This window comes from Acanthaster planci, linkage group LG11 (assembly GCF_054643075.1).
Source record: "Acanthaster planci isolate LZ-2023a linkage group LG11, COTS_SCS, whole genome shotgun sequence".
In the NCBI taxonomy this organism is placed as follows: domain Eukaryota; kingdom Metazoa; phylum Echinodermata; class Asteroidea; order Valvatida; family Acanthasteridae; genus Acanthaster; species Acanthaster planci.
Genome location: NC_141787.1, coordinates 17,832,581 through 17,850,257, shown reverse-complemented (window position 1 = coordinate 17,850,257; position 17,677 = coordinate 17,832,581). Strand labels below are relative to the sequence as shown.

The 17,677-nt window shown below is 41.3% G+C and overlaps 1 protein-coding gene across 1 annotated transcript; it reads right to left on the bottom strand.

Moving 5' to 3' along the window:
* Window positions 1-2,791: 2,791 nt before the first annotated feature.
* Window positions 2,792-17,478, bottom strand: LOC147797538 (cytochrome P450 3A13-like). The gene is made up of 13 exons (XM_087143538.1): window positions 17,174-17,478; window positions 16,612-16,683; window positions 16,018-16,077; window positions 15,310-15,378; window positions 9,372-9,380; window positions 9,022-9,093; window positions 8,010-8,182; window positions 7,522-7,642; window positions 7,122-7,257; window positions 6,681-6,907; window positions 6,011-6,148; window positions 5,228-5,375; window positions 2,792-4,375 (listed from the first exon to the last, which is right to left on the bottom strand). The coding sequence occupies exons 1-13, from the start codon at window positions 17,341-17,343 to the stop codon at window positions 4,298-4,300; spliced, it is 1,473 nt and encodes a 490-aa protein (XP_086999664.1). The 5' UTR covers window positions 17,344-17,478; the 3' UTR covers window positions 2,792-4,297.
* Window positions 17,479-17,677: the final 199 nt, after the last annotated feature.

Sequence of the window (17,677 nt, the reverse complement as noted above, 5' to 3'; positions counted from 1 at the left end):
TTTTGCAAAAATTTTGTAGTCTGTATTTAGTAAAGAGACAGGACGCCAGTTTGAAATCTCAAGCAAGTCGCCAGTTTTGGGAAGAAGGGTTATAACTCCCCTTCGACAAGAAACCGGAAGGTGGCCGCTGGCAACAGATTCATTGAGTACTGCCATGAGATCGTCCTTAATGATATTCCAAAAAGTTTGATAAAATTCAGAAGTAAGGCCATCCAAGCCAGGGGACTTATTTAAATTTAACTGGTTAACCGCCATATCCATTTCATCTGTTGTTATTGGTTTGTCACAATCTTCAGAGTCACTTTCACTGAGCGTAGGTAAATTTTTAAACAAGTGATCCATAGTACTGGGTTCAGTTTCGGCCTCACTGTACAATTCTTTGTAGAAATTCCGAATGTGACATTTTATTTCATTTGGATCATCAGTAGTCCTTCCAGATGAGAGACGAATTTTAGAAATAGTTTTAGCGGTAGAGTTGGATTTTTCTAGATTAAAAAAGAATGTAGAACAAGTGTCAATTTCTGTTGTGAGCTTAAAGCGAGATCTAATGATAGCCCCTTTAGCGTCATGCTTGAAGTGTTCATTCAGGGCATCCCGCTGTTCCTGAAGAGTTTTTTGAGTCTCTGGGGTAAGATCAGGACAACACTGTAAATTATCAATGGATTTGTGAAGAGAATGAATCTTGTCCCGTTTTTCACGGGCAATTTTAGCTCCATACATTTGAGTGATAGATTTAATATGATTCTTTCCCATGTCCCACCATACACTGATGGAGGAAAATTGGCATCTTGTAGCTTGCCACTTTTTCCAAAATTGTTTAAAAATTCCTTTGTAGGTCTCATCTTGAAGCAAAGAATTATTGAAGTGCCAGTAGGCGCTACCCTTCTTACTTACATCGGGAAGTGTTATTTTAAGAACAACAGCACTATGATCCGACAAGGAACAAGGTTGAATGTTACAGGAGTCAACAGAGGGCAAAAGGTGAACAGGGAAGTAAATTCTATCAAGTCTAGCTTTGGAGGTGCTTCTCAAATTGCCAGTGCTGTATCTGAACCAAGTAAATTTAGATGAATTGGGATTATTTCTACGCCAAACATCACACATAGAAAAAGTATTGATGATATTTTCTACAGCGGAAGCAATTTTGTGTCTCCTTTCAATGTTTTGCGAGAAGCGATCCAGAAGCGGGTCATGTGTACAATTAAAATCCCCGCCAAAAATGATAACTGGATTGTCGTGTGAAGAACAATGCTCTTCCAAGGAGATAAGACAGTTCATTGCAGCAACGTCATCCTGAGGAATCAGGATATTGTAAATATGATAGGTGGTTGAATAAATTCTAAGCTCGAGAAAAAGAACATATCCAGCACAGATCGTACAAGATTTTATTATGTTAAAATTATTATTTTTCTTGACGAGAGTAGCTACACCAGATCCCCGGGTGGTTCCAGGAGCGCAACAGACATCATACGGCCATGTTTTCCAACACAAATCTTCGTTCCTAAGATCATACGTTTCCTGTAGCAGAACAACATCGGGATTTTCAAGGGTTATGTCTAGATACGCACGAACAGAGTTGTTTTTGATGGGCGTGGAACATCCCCCTGTATTGAGGGTTACTAGGGTGAAAGTCATATACAAAACAAAGAAAAGTAGAAACATCATGGAAAAAGATGGATGGGATCGCTGGGATCTAGGTTTCTGACAAGCTTTCGAATCCTCTGTTGCATATTTTTCGTGAACAGAGGGCTGTTGCGGAGTGGCTTCAGCTGTTTTACTAGACCGGGGATGTCATGAGTAAATTTCCTGGCAACGTCAAGCGGCTTTCGACGTGACTTGACGCACTTAAGGAAGGTGACGACTTCCTCGTTTTGAAGTGGTCCTTTTGTCAGGTTTAGATCCCCTGGCCCATCTCCCTCTTGATCGAAGACGCTTACGACAGAGGAGACGGATTCATGGTCGCTCTCTGAATCCAGTTGAGATGGGTGTATCGGTGGTGATTCTGTGGACATCTGAGATTCGTCCAGGATTTGGGAGATATTTTCCTCCGTTGAAGTTTGGGAGACACTTTCATCTCTTTCCATCTGGGGTGTATCACTTAGCTTACGCAGTTTTCGCTGTGGAGACGGAGACTTCAGCTGCACCAATGGATTGGACACAACTTCTTTAGGCTTTGATTTTTTGCGGTGTCCTTTGGCAACAACCTCTGCAAAGAGAGGAGAGGTTTCACGAGAAGGAGCTGGAGGCGAACCCCAGATGGAAGGCACTGTAGTATTGTTAGATGTTTTTAGATGTTGTGTATTTTGCTTTGAAGGAGCTGGACTTAAAGTGGTGTTATGTTTGTCTGCAGTGGAATCACTTTGTTTTTCTGTCTCCTGTTGTTTTAAAGGTGTACCTGTTAAAAATCGAGCATCAGGTTCAGTGGCTGATTGTTGCTGCGCATCAGTATCAGCTAGCTTATCTGAAGTAGACGGCTTGTTCTGGTCAGTCAAACTGTCTCGTCGACTCTGTTTTGATGGATGTTTCGGGTCAGATTTTTTACCGTGTGCAAACTTGGGAGGGGGATTCAGTGGGTTAAAATCTGCCATGTTTGTGTCAGATGTAGACGGTTCAGCTTGTGTTGTTTTTTTGCAATGTTTACTTATGTGGCCATTTTCTCCACAGCTGAAACATTTAACAGAATCATTGGAGATGAAAACTCTGTAGTTCACCCCTGCGTGAAATATGTTCATGTGATCGGGAATAGTGACATTGGTTTCTATGATAGCATGCACTTGACGTCTAAAAGACATAACATGAGATAACTCTTTGTCTTTAATTCCCAAGGGGATCGGTTTGATGGCTGAAACTGGTTTGCAGAAGCTTGATAGATTTCGTGCAATGACTGCATTTGGTAATTCTGGATATACATTGGACAGTACAAGTCTCTCAGTAGGTTTTACTAAGGGGGTGATGGATATAAACGAATCGTTGTACTCCAAACCATACACAACAGCTTCCTCAACCGCTTCCCTTGATTTGAGGTAGACTGCTACACGCCCATTTGATATACGGGAGGCAGAAACTATTTCAGCAGGGTTCATACCCGAGACAGATAGTGCATTAACATAACACTGGACAGAGACATTGTCTTCAGCTTTGAAAACGATTCCATTCTCGCGAGTTATGTTAGTGAAAGGTTCAGATGCAACATTGGTCTTTGAGAAGCCAGTCGCCTGATCACCTGAGTGATCCCGAACAACAGGACGGTCGGCAGCACGACTAGCCATGGCGGCCAGCCCCGCTAGCTAACGTGTATCGAATGTTCGGGACTATGCCAAAAAAAAAGAGGTGAAAATATTACAAGATGATATACCGTAACAGTCCTTCAATAAGACCTATCAAGTCTACAACAATATACGTACACAACTACAACCAATGAGGACCAAAAAGGTCATTAGTACAGTGATAAAACTTACGTTAAACGAGAGCCCAAAAATCACACCGCCTTCAAGAAAACAAACAAACAAACAAACAAACAAAAAAAAACCCGGCACAACTGAGCATTACATTTCAGTACTGTTTTTTTATTTAAATGGTTTGGCACTTGTATATTGAATCACAAAGCACGGCTTTCTTTGAAGCATTTCAGTTCATTAACGATCTTTAATACTACAATAACTAACAATACGATGTCTCAAGTTAAAAAATTTCCTAAAACATTTCGGCTGTGAATTTTACATTGCTGACCCAAATATTTATAAAACAAAAATATAATATATGCCAGTTGCCACAGATAGATTTATATCTTTATTTGACGAAAGACAACTTTTGTCTTACACGTACAAACTCACCCACTCAAGAGACTATTGCTTAAACCCAAGTCTTTCAGAGGATACAAGTATACTAAACAATAATAAACAAACAAACAAGCAAACCATCATATACCCCAGTCGTTTTCTCGATTCTTTTTGGTGAAAAGTCCATCACAGGTGTTTTTAATAGATGAGTGAAACTACGAAGCATTATGTGTTGTTTTTGTTCGATGTAGTTCAGTGATCTTCCACCTAGATTTTTTGTTGTTGCAAAGCTAGCTTTCTTGTGGGGTCGTTTTCAGTCAGTTTAGTGCCTGTCTGCTTCTCTTTCAGGCAAGCAGATGTAAACTTCATTGAAAAATGCAACCACTCATAGGCGGGCTTAATGTTGTTTAATTTTTACTCAAGACCTACAAGTACTCAAGAAAAACGGGCATCCACTAAACATACTGTGAAACTCAAAGACATCCATTTCCCCTTCTTTCCTCACACCGCAGCTCGTCTCAAGCCAGAGGCACAAACTTCAAGGGCACCGAGTGTCGAGGGGATAAGAACACACCTTTACCAAGTTCCAAAGTTTGCTAAACATGCAGGGAAAAGAACACACGGAAAGTGCACGAAATATTATCCGGTGACCATTCCAAATGGAAAACTCATCGAAACTGCAACTGGTGGACAGACAGGATCAAGTAGAGAAAGACGGTTTGCTCAAAAGTGTTTGCAGTAGCTGAAGGCCCTTTTCCAATACTCGACTTGGGCTCCGTCTCAGGCTTCGTTCCCAAAACCAATCCCCGATTGTGGGCCTGAAGCATTTAAATTAAATTGGATTACTGTAATTTCTTGCTCTCTTGTATCTCATTTGATGTTTTGTGGCACTATTAAACTAATTACTGCGCTTACAGCTTCAACGTCAGCTAGTTAAAAAAAAAACAGTTGAAGCCTGAGACGGAGCCGAAGTTGAGTATTGGATAATGGCCGAAACATCAGCATTTGAAGTCTTGTATTTTGCGTTTAAGAGCAACTGTTCAGCCCCTGGCCTACATTCCGGACAGATCTGTTAGTTTGGTTTACTGCTAAACTGTCCATCTGCTTCACTTAACAGACTTTGACTGACCATGCGGGTCTTGTATAACATTAATCCAATATTGGTCAAACCTACTGTGGGTGTCACGCACAAATAATCCCTTGCCAGTATGAGAGATTGGGCAGACACCTGAATGCCATTTGCACGCTGCACTTATGTAGGACCCTTCAGAAATGATATTTACTTGTGGACTCCACATCATATGCAACAAGCTCACAATATTTGAGTTGAGTTCCCAAGAGATGTAATTTCCAGGCAAATGAACACCCTCTCTGGTTCATGAATGGAACCAAAAACTTAACGACAGTCAATGAAAATAAACTCCTCTTGAATATTCATGATGTCTTACCGGTGTGTCTTCAGCCATCTGCATCTTGAACTCTGCCAGGATCCTGGTCAGAGCGATCTTGATCTCGGCCAGAGCAAAGCAAGATCGAGGCCCGTCACCAAAGGACAGGAATGCATCCATGTTGAGACAGTTGTTTTGCGCTGAAAACCTGTGCGGAAAACAAAACTGGATGAGAGGTTACAATTATGCCCGTTCTACTGGCACAAAGAGGGGAAATGAAAGACGAGCTTCAACTTCAAAGTGACCCCGCAGCTGTGACAGAGAGATGGACACTGTGATGCTTCTGCCACCATGAGCCCACGACACGCCTGATGGGGACACCGACTCATTTTTTGTTTACATTCAAATGAAAATGATCCCCACAACCATGCACTTTATGCCACGTTCTTGGGAATGAGAGTACATGTGACACACACGAGTGCTGCTCATGACAGCCTGATCCAGTGTGTAGTCACCGTCCATTATCCATGTAGAGCACAGGCGGCAAATGCCTCTAGGCAAGAGCAAAGTACAACTGACACAGGTGCATCATAGAGATGGTGTGCTTCCTGTTACCCCACTACACTGTAATGCAGTTGGATAATATCTTTTTACTGCCAGGGGCAAAACCATGCATGGTACCTTCACTGCATCTTTTGAACTGAAGGGAAATTTGACTGGTCTCAGTGTTTCACTAACTTGTGAGATCTTTCCTCTGAAGAGGAACTAATTAGTCACATTCCACCACGCTTTACCAGTGATAATTAAGAAGTGCCAATTAGCATCCAAAAATGATCAACTCACCTGTCTGGGTTGAAGGTCAAGGGGTCAGGCCAAAGTTCAGGGTCGCGATGGATGGTCCAGATGGGCACAATGAATCTTGTTCCTTTCCTGATGCGCATACCTTGCAAGGAGGTATCTTTCGTACATTCGCGAGTCACCCTGAATCCGGATTTGAAATGACTCATTAATCATTGCTTCTTGTTATTTATTTCTGGTAAAGGATTCCTCAAATAGGGCCTATGCCCATAATATACATGTAGTATAAAGCTCACAAGTCTGGCTATTAATAAAAGATCGCTAACATTTTGTTAACCTGCAGAAGCAGACAGGGATTGGAAATGCATTGCACATGCCTGACTGGGTAGCATCAAGCTTGGGTCTCAAGAAGGTGAATAAAGTACTTCCGAGCCAACCTGTCTCCTTATTAATGCTTGAGTATCTGCTCAATGAAGGAACAAGAGGTGGCATGATTTTATTTTCGAATGGTGTCCTTTACATGGGAACAACAGCACATGCATGGACAGGTTCGTGCATGTTTGACGCAGGACTGGCTGAGCAAGTGCAGTAATTATTAGAGAAAGGCACAGTCTTTACGCGTGCAGGGCAAGCCAAGTTGGAATTTGCTTCCATCAGCTGTCACATCTTTGCCGGTGGGGCAGTGGCCACAGTCAGTCCGCATCATGAAAGTTACCTGGCAATTGGCGGGTATAGTCGCAGGGCTTCGATCACCACCTTATCCAAATACGGCATCTTGCTGATCAGCTCAAAGGTCACCTTGTGAGATCCTGAACCTCCAATAGTTGCTCTGACCTCAGAGGCTAATTTCTCTTGGACATCTGGATGACAGGCTAGCAGGTATGAAGCAAAGATGAGACAGGCTGCAGTAGTCTCGTATCCAGCAATCAGAAACATCACACACTGAACATCAAAATGGTGAATTGTAGTTAAAAGTAGATGCAACACTGTGAATATCAAATTCTAACAAAGACTTTCCAGAGAAAACTTCTTTTTTAAGGTAAGGGTGACTTCAAAATGTCTTCAGCCAGTTTAAATAAATGGCAGATCACTCCAAATCAATGTAACATGTCAGTAGTTTCTCAAAACGGCACAAGAAAATGTAGTCCTTGGTTACCTGGGCAACCACTTCATCTATGGACAGCTTGACCTTTTTCATGCCCATCTCCATTGGTGAACTCTGACACCATCCCTCCTCGTCTTCATCTTTGTGAGCATTGACCATAGGCTGCATGAAGTCAACAGAATCCCCCGACAAGCCACACAAATGAGACAGGAATCAGCTGGTTCATATGTTTGTTCAACATAGGATTGTACGTGTAATTAATTCCCATTAATGAAACAACTGGTTCCTTTTTGATCTCATTAGGTTTTGTTTTGGCTTAGTAAGCTTATTTTGCGCCAATAGTTACAAGATGCAAGTGCTCTGCCTTCTGATCATAAAAAGGAAATTTTTGGCTGAAGTGTGTTTACAATGCTGTACCATCCAATAAAATATACAAGAGTGTTGTTTCACCTGCATACGTCCTTCCTTTCTCTTTTTAAAGAGGTCAGCAGACATGTCAAAAAAGAAGTTCTCACTCTCTTGAGACACCAGGCCAATGTCAAAATATCTGATGATGGCATAAGGTATGTATTCTGCGGGAGATCGAATAAATATGCCAGAATCAGGACTGTCATTGTCAATTTTTGTCACAAGAATTGATTATTTGAAAAAGAAAAGGTTAGATGTAGCAAGTTTTAGCGACATTTTACTAGAATCTGGAAAATCAAACAAAGCGAGGCTTCATCAGTGGAGGTGAATTAGGAGAAAGTTTCAAAGCCGTTTTGAAAACACCATACATGTACATGTTTCTCAGGGACTAAACTGGCAGTTATTCACATTTCCCACTTTGAAGTCCACTTGTTCTATCACCAGGACTATGTCGCCTCTCAGAAATGGCTGGCCAAATTCAACCCACACTATGCCTCCGTCATCAGCCTGTGATGGCTTTCGAGTACTCACTTTGGAGAATCTCTATCAGCAGCCACTTGGTGGATTTCAGGCGCGAGAAGAAGTCCATGGCATTCTTCTCAAAAGCCGCCAGGGTAAGGCTCTCGTCGTCCTCCGAATGGCTATGGAGTTGGAGGCTAAAGCCAGCCACACCTATGCAGCAGATGCTGAATGCACCATACAACCTAAAAGACACAACCTAAGACGGCTTGGTGCTTATACTGAGTGATCTGAGGGAATAAAAACTCTTGCAAATTCCAGTCAAGCTGCAATGTCTAATACAGAGAAAGTTAAGGTGTAGCTGCAAAAAATTTTCTTAGACACAATTTTTCTTCCACTTTGTATCCTTCTACAGTGTTTGAAAACTCCTTTTCATTCCTATTTGGTTAACTGCAAAGGTTTTTTTGTTCAAATTGTCAACCCATAATTTACTAACTGAAAACATTTCTGAAAAATGTATTGCTCTGCAATAGAACAACAATAAATCATCAATGAGGAAATGGACACACCGGTATTAATTTCCAATCTAATACGTACCGTGAATTTCTGTTCCATTAACAACGAACATTTTGAAACAAAACGACAAAGGAACCTGAGGAAATTTTCCCTCCGTAATCTGAGAATGTGAATAAAAAAGATGAGCAGTCGTGTTACAGACAGATCGCAGGAGTATTTTCTGACAGGCATACCATTTACATGTAGGCTGTACATTGGCAGAGGCCATTGTTTCCCTAAATGTAAACAGTGCCCTCTGTTTAAAACTTTTTGAGCAAAAAAATTCCTGCCACACCTAGCTTGTTGCTTGCACTGCCACATTCATCAGCTCATTCCAACATACCAGCCATTTCAGTGTACCGTATTTTAAACTAATTTTGGATGTTTTGTCCTGCCTGACGTGTATTATGCTCGGCCTTAGAGGGCACACACCGAGTATACAGAGTAATAATACACGTTAGGCAGGGCAAAAAGTCCAAAATTAATTATTTCAAGACATAGTCATAGATATCAAGACATAGTCACGTACAGGTTCTTGAAAGATTTCACTCCGTGAAATGCTCCTGGGGAGACACGCTGTAGCTTGTTTTCAGATAATCTCCTGCAGATGAAACACGCATAGAAATGATATACACGCATGTTGCAAGAAGCGGCACGAATGATTTGTGATATTACTGTTCAGCCTATTGGCTTCAGTGCCCGATCCCAACACTACGGCAATGTTCACTTGTGCTATCAACTTGATATAATGGCGCAAATAACGTGACATTTTACTTGGTTGAAGGACAACAAACATAACGTAGCTATTAGTTTGAGGGGGGATGATTGATATTACAATACATCATGCCATTATACACCAGCTTCAACTGCCTTACTTACAGAAAGTTAATTTATTTGTCGCGAGTGTCTTGCTTCGTCTGACTGAGAAACAGCCCGGGTGGAATTTCCTCCAACTTGCAGTTGCCTAGAGTTCTGCATGGCGAACAAAGATCATAAATCGTAACATGACACGTGTCTATCGCTTCAACGAAAAACAACACAAACTTAACACTCGTTAAGAATGAAATGTTAACCTATACTATTTTGACATATGAACGATGCTTACATGAAACTGAGTTTCCATACGCTCCCAAAGGTGTGTGGCCTTAAAACCTTCAAGTCATTAACGACCAGCCACCTAATTGAACAAAATGGAATATGAGACAACAAATCAGTGTTGTTGTCGAAACCACCTCAAGACTAGACACAAGACCATGCACAAGTAACAGTGTGCACAGTGACAAAGGAATGCTTTAGTATAAGACTTGAAGGTTTTCATGGTGAAAGAAACTAGATTCATAGTAAAAGATTGCGGTAACACCATGTATTTATCTCTTCTGTGAGTATGTGTGGTTCTGAGAAGAACCGGGGAATAACTCGACGTTTCGAGCAGTGTACTCTGTCCGTCTTCAGGACACTAATGCTTTAGTGTCAGTTCATTTTTTTAATAGCTTTGACTTGAACTCAGACTGGAGGTCTTGAGTTGGTATCGTGTGGTCTTGTAAATAAGATGTTTTAAAGTGGTCTCAACTCGGCACTACCAATTGAAGTACAGTTGCAAAGTTATTTCTCTGCCGACATTAATCCGCAAATATTTCTGTTCTTGACCACTATCACTATCAAACATTAAAAAATAACGACCTTGACTGCTAAAAGGCTATTATACAGTAAACTTGTTGGCATTTGACACGGTCACGTATGTGTCCGATATTTCTTTGGCAGTATATCCGTAGAGGTATTACCATCATCTCTTAAGTTTTGCGATGTTACACAAACTTTACACTCATTAAGAATGAAATGTTAGCCTAAATATACCACCCCTGTCAGTAAACGAGGCTTTCACATCAAACTACTAATATTTGAAACGACATACTTTTATTCAGTTTTGTGATGTAACGCGTTTATAGGCAATACTCAACGTCGCAGCGCTTCAAAGTGAGCGTTGTCCCTAAACAATCATGTTTAATAAAGCAAACTTCAAGGCCATAAAATGTGCGAAGGAAATCATGCAAACTGATCTTTTCCGGCAGGAAATAAATGAGAGAAAAGGAAACAAAGTAGCCAAGATTTGACCCACGGACATCTTCCTTGCTTAGCCCGTTCCTTTCTTTTACCCACAACTTTTACGAGCTATTTTCTTGACTGGTATTTTTTTCTTCAATATTACCATAAACAACTGTACTGCCCGGTTGCATAATCTTGGTTACTTCTTTTAAATGCACACTTCCATGTACAGGGGCATTCGGTATAAAAACCTCGTTTATAAACAGCAGTGTAAGTAGTGGGATTTGGCGAGAATCACCTTAGAATTAATTCCCACTGACGTAAGCTCTTTTCCTATTCGGAAGATAACATTGAGACTGTGGCCAATTCAAAACACAACATTTTCGAACTCATCATTGTAGCTACGTAATTCTATTACCAACTTCAGTATGGAAAGTTGGGCCAATAAACTGTCCACTTCCAGTACGAAACCTTTTTTTGTGTGTATTTTATTATAACAAATACGTAATGCTGAACTTACAAGGCAGTAAATTGCAGTCCTCTTGTGTTGTCTGGTCCAAGTTCTTCGAGTTTGTTGAAACTCAACATCCTCAAATTTCAGATGGGCAAAATTCGCTTCCAATTAGTGTTTGTAAAATCGTCAAGGTGCTGTTCTTTTTTTTCCTTTTTTTATTGCAGCGCATCACATGCAGAATCTCTCGCAGACTGTCCACCAAATTTAAATCAACAATATTTTGAAGAGGCAAAAAGTCAGTGTATACTCAACTCGATGTTGTGCGGTGGACCAGTGACAGAAATGAGATCACAGTTCGTTTGACCACAATATGTTAATAGCATCGCTGCGGCATTGCATTATCTTCTAATATTGTTTGCCATGATTTGGGCGTTGCGAATAAACCTTTGCGAGTTACATTTGAATGAACTCTGGTACACTGAGTTCTTTATATTCACGTGAACATAAGCAGTGAATTCTCCATGCTAAAGACATTGTTTGCCATATCTCGTGATTCGGGGCAAGCGTTTTTTTAGTTGCATTAAGAGACGCCTTGCACCAATGCACTGTTTTCAATGGATAAGCAGTGTACAAAGGAACCAGTCCATTCCGGAGATAATGGCCATTATGCAAAAGCTTGCTTGCAATCACGTGGTATAGCAACGGTATCTTAATTTGGGGAATTCAACTTGTTATGTTTATGTGCAATCAGATAACTCAGTGTACCAGATTTGATTAAAATTTAACTCGCAAAAGGCTTATTATGCAGGTTATTTAATTAATAAATAATGTGAAATACATGCACAATGGTATTCAGCTGATAATTTATGCTCACGCAGGATATTTGTCTTAATGCGTCAGTGTTAGGGGTGTTAGCGCAAGTGGTTAACATGGGGTGCGTTCGATTAGCTTCCCTGAACACACCAGTGTTGCACTCAAGGGAAGCCTCAAAATGAGGCTTATCGAACGCTGCAGTGTGTTTTCCAAGGCATTCTGGGAAAAAGGTCAAGTCCCCGCCTCGTTCCATCATGTACGTCCGTGCTCGAACAGTCCATTCGTGACGTCATTACACTCGGGCAGCCTCCAGAGACCCGCTCGCCAGCTGGGGTAGTGGTGGCTGACACCAGGGCAGGCACGAACATCACGTGATGGCTAAACGAACGCTCTCGTGCAAGTTTGACTTACACGTGTAAGCTAATCGAACGCACCCTTTGCAATTAAACGGTGTCTCTTGTCCTTTTAAATTGCCCCTTCACTCGAATTTGCCCATTCATTATGGAACGTCCGGAATTATAGATTAATAGTTTCGTACACACGGCACATCACGTTGTGCACCGTTATGCAAGCCAGCGATTGGCAAAAACTGTGCTTATGTGCGGTAGCCAAAGAGAGAGCATTTTGTTTGCGTCACGTTTAATCCCATGTGCGTGGAGATATGCAAGCTCAAATGACACAAACCATAAAAAAACCTACGTGTTTTAGCAATATCGCTGCTCGTTTAAGACAGCGTCGAAACATCGGTCGAAGCAAAAGAGGTTTTCGCGCTTTTTTTCCAAAATAAAAAGTGTCCAAACTGCTGAGAGAATGAATAAATAAAATGTTTGAAATCAATTGTGCTTCCAACATGTTTTGACATCTTTAACCAGTAATAAGAGGATTGGTCCTTCAAGTTTTCAATAGCGTAGCATTTCAAGAGGATACCCCGCACGATATGTGGGAAAGGGGGACCCCCGTCTGATGCGCAAGCTGTATACCCTATGGCTATTGTGCCTACTGCACCCCCCTCGGAAATCTAAAAGGAATTCCAAAGATTCCATTAACACAAAAGAAGACACAATAGAGGAGATCCCCCTTTGCCACATAATATCTTGCATTATGTTCCAAAGACTCCCATTGCGTTATATTTCTGTGTGTCCTCAAAACTTAATATTAGTTATCACACGAGTGAGTTCCACGAGCGCTAGCGTGAAAACGAATTCATCGTCAGGCAAACTTGACGTGCAGTAAAGATGCTATAGGGGCCTGTATGCGGGCAAACGTGTCACCTTTGGATTTAAAGTAAGTTTTGCAGTTGTGCGTTTTGCTTGTAGCGTAAAAATAGCGCAATGCTTCGAATTAGAACAGCGCATTGCAAGGGGATTGATATGAATCGTGCAATACAGTTACCTATCACGCTGTTTGTTGCCACGGATTGACAAATCAGAATTGAGAATTGTATGGTTGAAGATAAGTAGCCTTTATAAACACTGATTCTAATTTCACATACAAAACTTTCAGTGAGTGCTGACTTACAATTTAAAAATATTTCTTGGTCCTTCTAACGCCTCAGGCTGAATTTCCGATATCTTATTATGCCCCAAGTCTCTGTCAATTGTAAAAGGAGAAAGGGAACAAAAGAAATACGCTGAATTTATCAGGGGGTAAGCTCATCCTGAGATAATTTATCAAGAGTGGAATACACTTTAATTACAAGTGCAAAATTGCCCAATCCCCAATAAACGGAGAAGGGGGGGGGTGATTATAGCCAAAATTCATGTACGTCCTCGGTCCAGGTCGCTCATAGCGACTCTGTATAAGGCTTATGGGGGCTCTTTAGTGTATGGAAACATACCATCGATTATGATACTCTGCCAGGTGGACGACATACATGAACAGTTAAGAGCACCTGACAATCGGACTGCTGATAACCTCAAATATTCTAATTTTATCAGTTGGGGAATTTCAACCAGCAGTGATTGAAATAATGACTGAGATAATATCGTGGTTGGTAAAAACCTTAGACTTAATGACAAGTTGGGGTGTGTTTGCTTTCCGTGAATTAAGGCCGAAATCAGCACGGCCCCATAAGTAAAATGACTGGCTTAGTTTCGACTGATGTAACTTGATGGACCTATAAACTGCAGGGCACAGCTCAATGTTGGGCTGCCTTTGAACACCACCGTGTTGCAAAGTTCAAGACCACACCATAACACGACATCTTAGAGCGAAGAAACGTTTATAATGATTCCTAGATTAACGTTTTTGTGCATACTTACAGATGTATCAGATCAGTGCACTTTTTGAAGGTGCCTGTCTCTAGGACCTTCAGCGTAATATCGTTGAGATATTCTGGATTGGAAGAGGAATTTTCGACAAAAATGTAAAAGCATACAGAGGTGCAATTCCGCGGAGAGACGGTGTAAGGTTCCAAATGCCAGGACTGCTCCAGTCAGTGTCAGCGTCCGATCTTGTATATGTTCATTCCCAATTTCAACGACACCAGCCAGAGCCGCATTATCCAATAGGCATAGGAGGTACTCACCAAACCGAGGCGATATTTCTCCAACGAAGATCGAATTATAAACTGGATACACTGTTTGACTTATTAAATTTCACCAACAGTTGTGTACCCCACGTATATTTGAACCACTTACCAGTGGGGTAACTACGGGGCCTGCGAATGCCCGTGCCCTGACTGGGTGCCCCCCTTAAAACCCATGAACAACCTCTGCTGCAGCTCACTGTCTTAAACTTTTTGTTCAAAAGAGGTATTAGTCTTTCATGTGGCATCATGGTTATTCGAAGGTAAAACTGACAAAATTGTGAAAATTAGATAATTTAGGCGAAACGCGTAACTTTTTTTATAATTATGGCTTGTCTTAAATTTACACGCTCCACCTTGATTTTTTTTTTCAGGGGGCCTTTCTTACACAGAACCTTAGATATCTGCACCATTTGAAAGATTCTGGATAATTTATTCACACACGAAGTCCGAAAGAGGAAATAGCAGTGCAAATCCCGTACAAGCGTCATGACCGATATGCTTCGTCTGCTCTGAATAATTTTTCAGACAGACAACCATCATGTCACTATTGCGCAGGCGCGAATACACAACTAAATCATGGTGCACGCACAGTCTATGGGGACTAAACATACGTGACCCAAAGACGAATTAGCTGATGATGTGCTATTGCCCGACATTTTTATCAAACTTCTTTACAGTGTGGGGAAAGGACAAAAATTGGGGGATGGATTTTGCGAAACACGTTGGCTCCAAAATAGCTCCTTGAAACAGCCAGAAATATGCATGTCTCGATATCTTAAGCGTGTTTCTCCGAATTTCCGATTGCTTAAAGCTTCAAACTACAGCTTCTTTATTCGGCGGCTGAGCTTCAGAAGATGAGAGGCTCCAGACCTAGCAGACCTTTGAAATTTTGACAGTGTACGTGCATCAGAGTAGGGCCGGCGTAATAGAAGACACCACCAATTGACTTTGGTAATCGGTTTTAACACTGCACTTACACTGATAGGAGATGGATACCATTTTTCACGATGGGCTTAATGTCTTGTAGTCGATTCCCGTCCGCATGACTGTAAAACACGAAAACGTTTAGATTGCTTCTTAATTAGACTCCTTAATTAATGCTCACACTTAAAAGCACACCCATTCTTCCTCATCCCATCAACCAAAGCGGTTATTCTTAGTGCTCTGTATAAAGACTTTTACAATTGTGATTTTTCCTGTGCGCAGGAGTAAAAACTGATTGTCAACACGATTTAATGTGATCTCCTGAAGAAAAAATGAACAAAGCCAGAAAAGCTGAGAGAAAATTATCAAAATTGCACCCATGTACATTTTCAGTGGGCCCTGCCGCTAAGGCCATTTGTGCGCATGCTTGCATAATTATGAATTTATAGTGAAAAGGTCTATTGAGATATATCCTCAGATCTCCGTTTTCAGTGAGAACAATGCAGACCTCTATGCGGATAAAAACGCTTTCACAGGCAACAACAACAAAGGGCTCTGCGTGGGTTATTCCATTCTGTCAAGCAGGGAAAACGGTTGACTGAAGGGACCGTGACTCAACTTTGGCTCATATTAAATTGGCATGTGTTTTAAACAGATGAACTTATAAACCCTTCGATGAAATGTTATTACTTTCCAAAACCAAACCCCAAACCAAAATCAAAGCCCAACCCAAACTTATAACCATATTACATTTTACGTACAGAAATCTCACGGACTCCGGCAATCCAAAGGGTTTCTCGATCAGGTTGTTGGTTACGTTTCTAAGTGGGAAAATAAAGCCAAACGACGGATCCCTTGTCACTGCAACCAACCGTGCTATTGGGAATGAGGGACGGTGTGAATGTGGAACTATTACCTTTCCACAGTGGGAAAAGGACACATTGAACAAAAGGGGACGTGAAATGTAAAAGATTGGGCACTTTTTTTTGAAACAGCAAACCAAAATCAAACAAATTATAAATTCCGTTCAACATCTTGTAGTAAGCGATCAAAGAGTCTGATGCTGGTTGAATACAGGCGATTCACAATAGTGCCCCTCCAAGAGTATGCAATGCGTTGGCCAACCACAACACGCGAAATCTGTCGACCCTTTCCACACGTGCATTGGGTCGACAGATTTCGCGCGTCGTGATTGGCCAACGCGTTAAAACCTCCTGGATGCGCACGATTGTGAATCGCTCGTATTGAAATTATAATTTCGGTTTTGGTCCGTTGTACATTACTCAGATGGCCCCCCGCATTAGTTCCCTTATAACAATAAGTACTGGGCCCACAAAATCAAATTCGAAACTTACATTTTGATCAGGGACTTGAATTCCAGCAAACTATCGTAAGGTATCTCATGCAAGAAATTGTCTCCCAGTTCGCTGTTTAAAGAGAAGTAAGAACTTTAATGCAAAGTATAAAAATAGAGGAATCTGTGTGTATCCGAACACCTGTTTGTGACTTGCTCGCTCCAGCGAGTTAATTACATGCCAACTCCAAGAACACAAGTCTTTGAACACCGATACCTACAATTCGTGATGTATTTTCTCTTCCTCCTGATTTCAGACTTGGTTCACCAAACATTAATTTATGTATAGACCTCTTTTTTCACTATTTGTGCATTCAGATAAATTTTCCTTTCTTCAAAACGCACCTTTTCTAGCAATATTTGGTATTTAAGAAGGAGGTATACTTTCATTTTGCAATCAGTTGTGCATGTACTATTATTTTTGCCACATTGACAATTGAGCGATATATTTTTGACATTTTATTCCTCTTGCTTTTAACGCCCACCTTTTCTTTGCCGATCCCTGGTAAGCCTATTAACTGCCACTGTCAAGTGAAAAGATGTCAGTGCACCGTCATACTTACAGCGACACAGTGTCATTGGGGATGCCCGAGGGTAGTTCTCTGAGGCCTTTGCCCGTACATATGACGGCGTGCAGATGCTCGATACACTCGCACACATCACAGGCGTCCCCCGTTGAGTTCATCGCGACCACCGAGGTCGCGAAGGTGAAAAGTAGTACCAAACAGACCATGATCGTCGCATCCAGAATATGTCCTCCGTCTGCGCTAATGCTGCTAACTAAAAAGCGAGGCGTTTTTTATATGGCGTGCAGGTGGCATAATGCGATCACAAATTTACTGCAGGTATCGTGTACTGTAGTAGAAGGGTATTCCCCTTGTGTCTACCGTTAATGTCGTTGTCCGCCAGCTTAGTTTTTATACAGGTTTCTGTGGATATGTTGTTTTGTTATGATATATTGACGCGTTTACCTGGTGTATTGCAATCACAAAGAACTTTCCTGCAGGTGTTCCAGTACAGGACGGGAAGGGTATTCCCTTTGCGTCAAAATGAATTGTTCAATTCAA

Bases quoted from the DNA above. Each gene is read 5' to 3' on its own strand.
- LOC147797538 (XM_087143538.1), bottom strand. From the start codon at position 17,343: ATGGTCTGTTTGGTACTACTTTTCACCTTCGCGACCTCGGTGGTCGCG. The intron at 16,078-16,611 runs GTAAGTTTCGAA...TTTCCCACTTAG, and splicing joins TTCAAGTCCCTGATCAAAAT to AAACGTAACCAACAACCTGA. The intron at 7,643-8,009 runs GTGAGTACTCGA...GATCTCCCGCAG, and splicing joins GCTGATAGAGATTCTCCAAA to AATACATACCTTATGCCATC.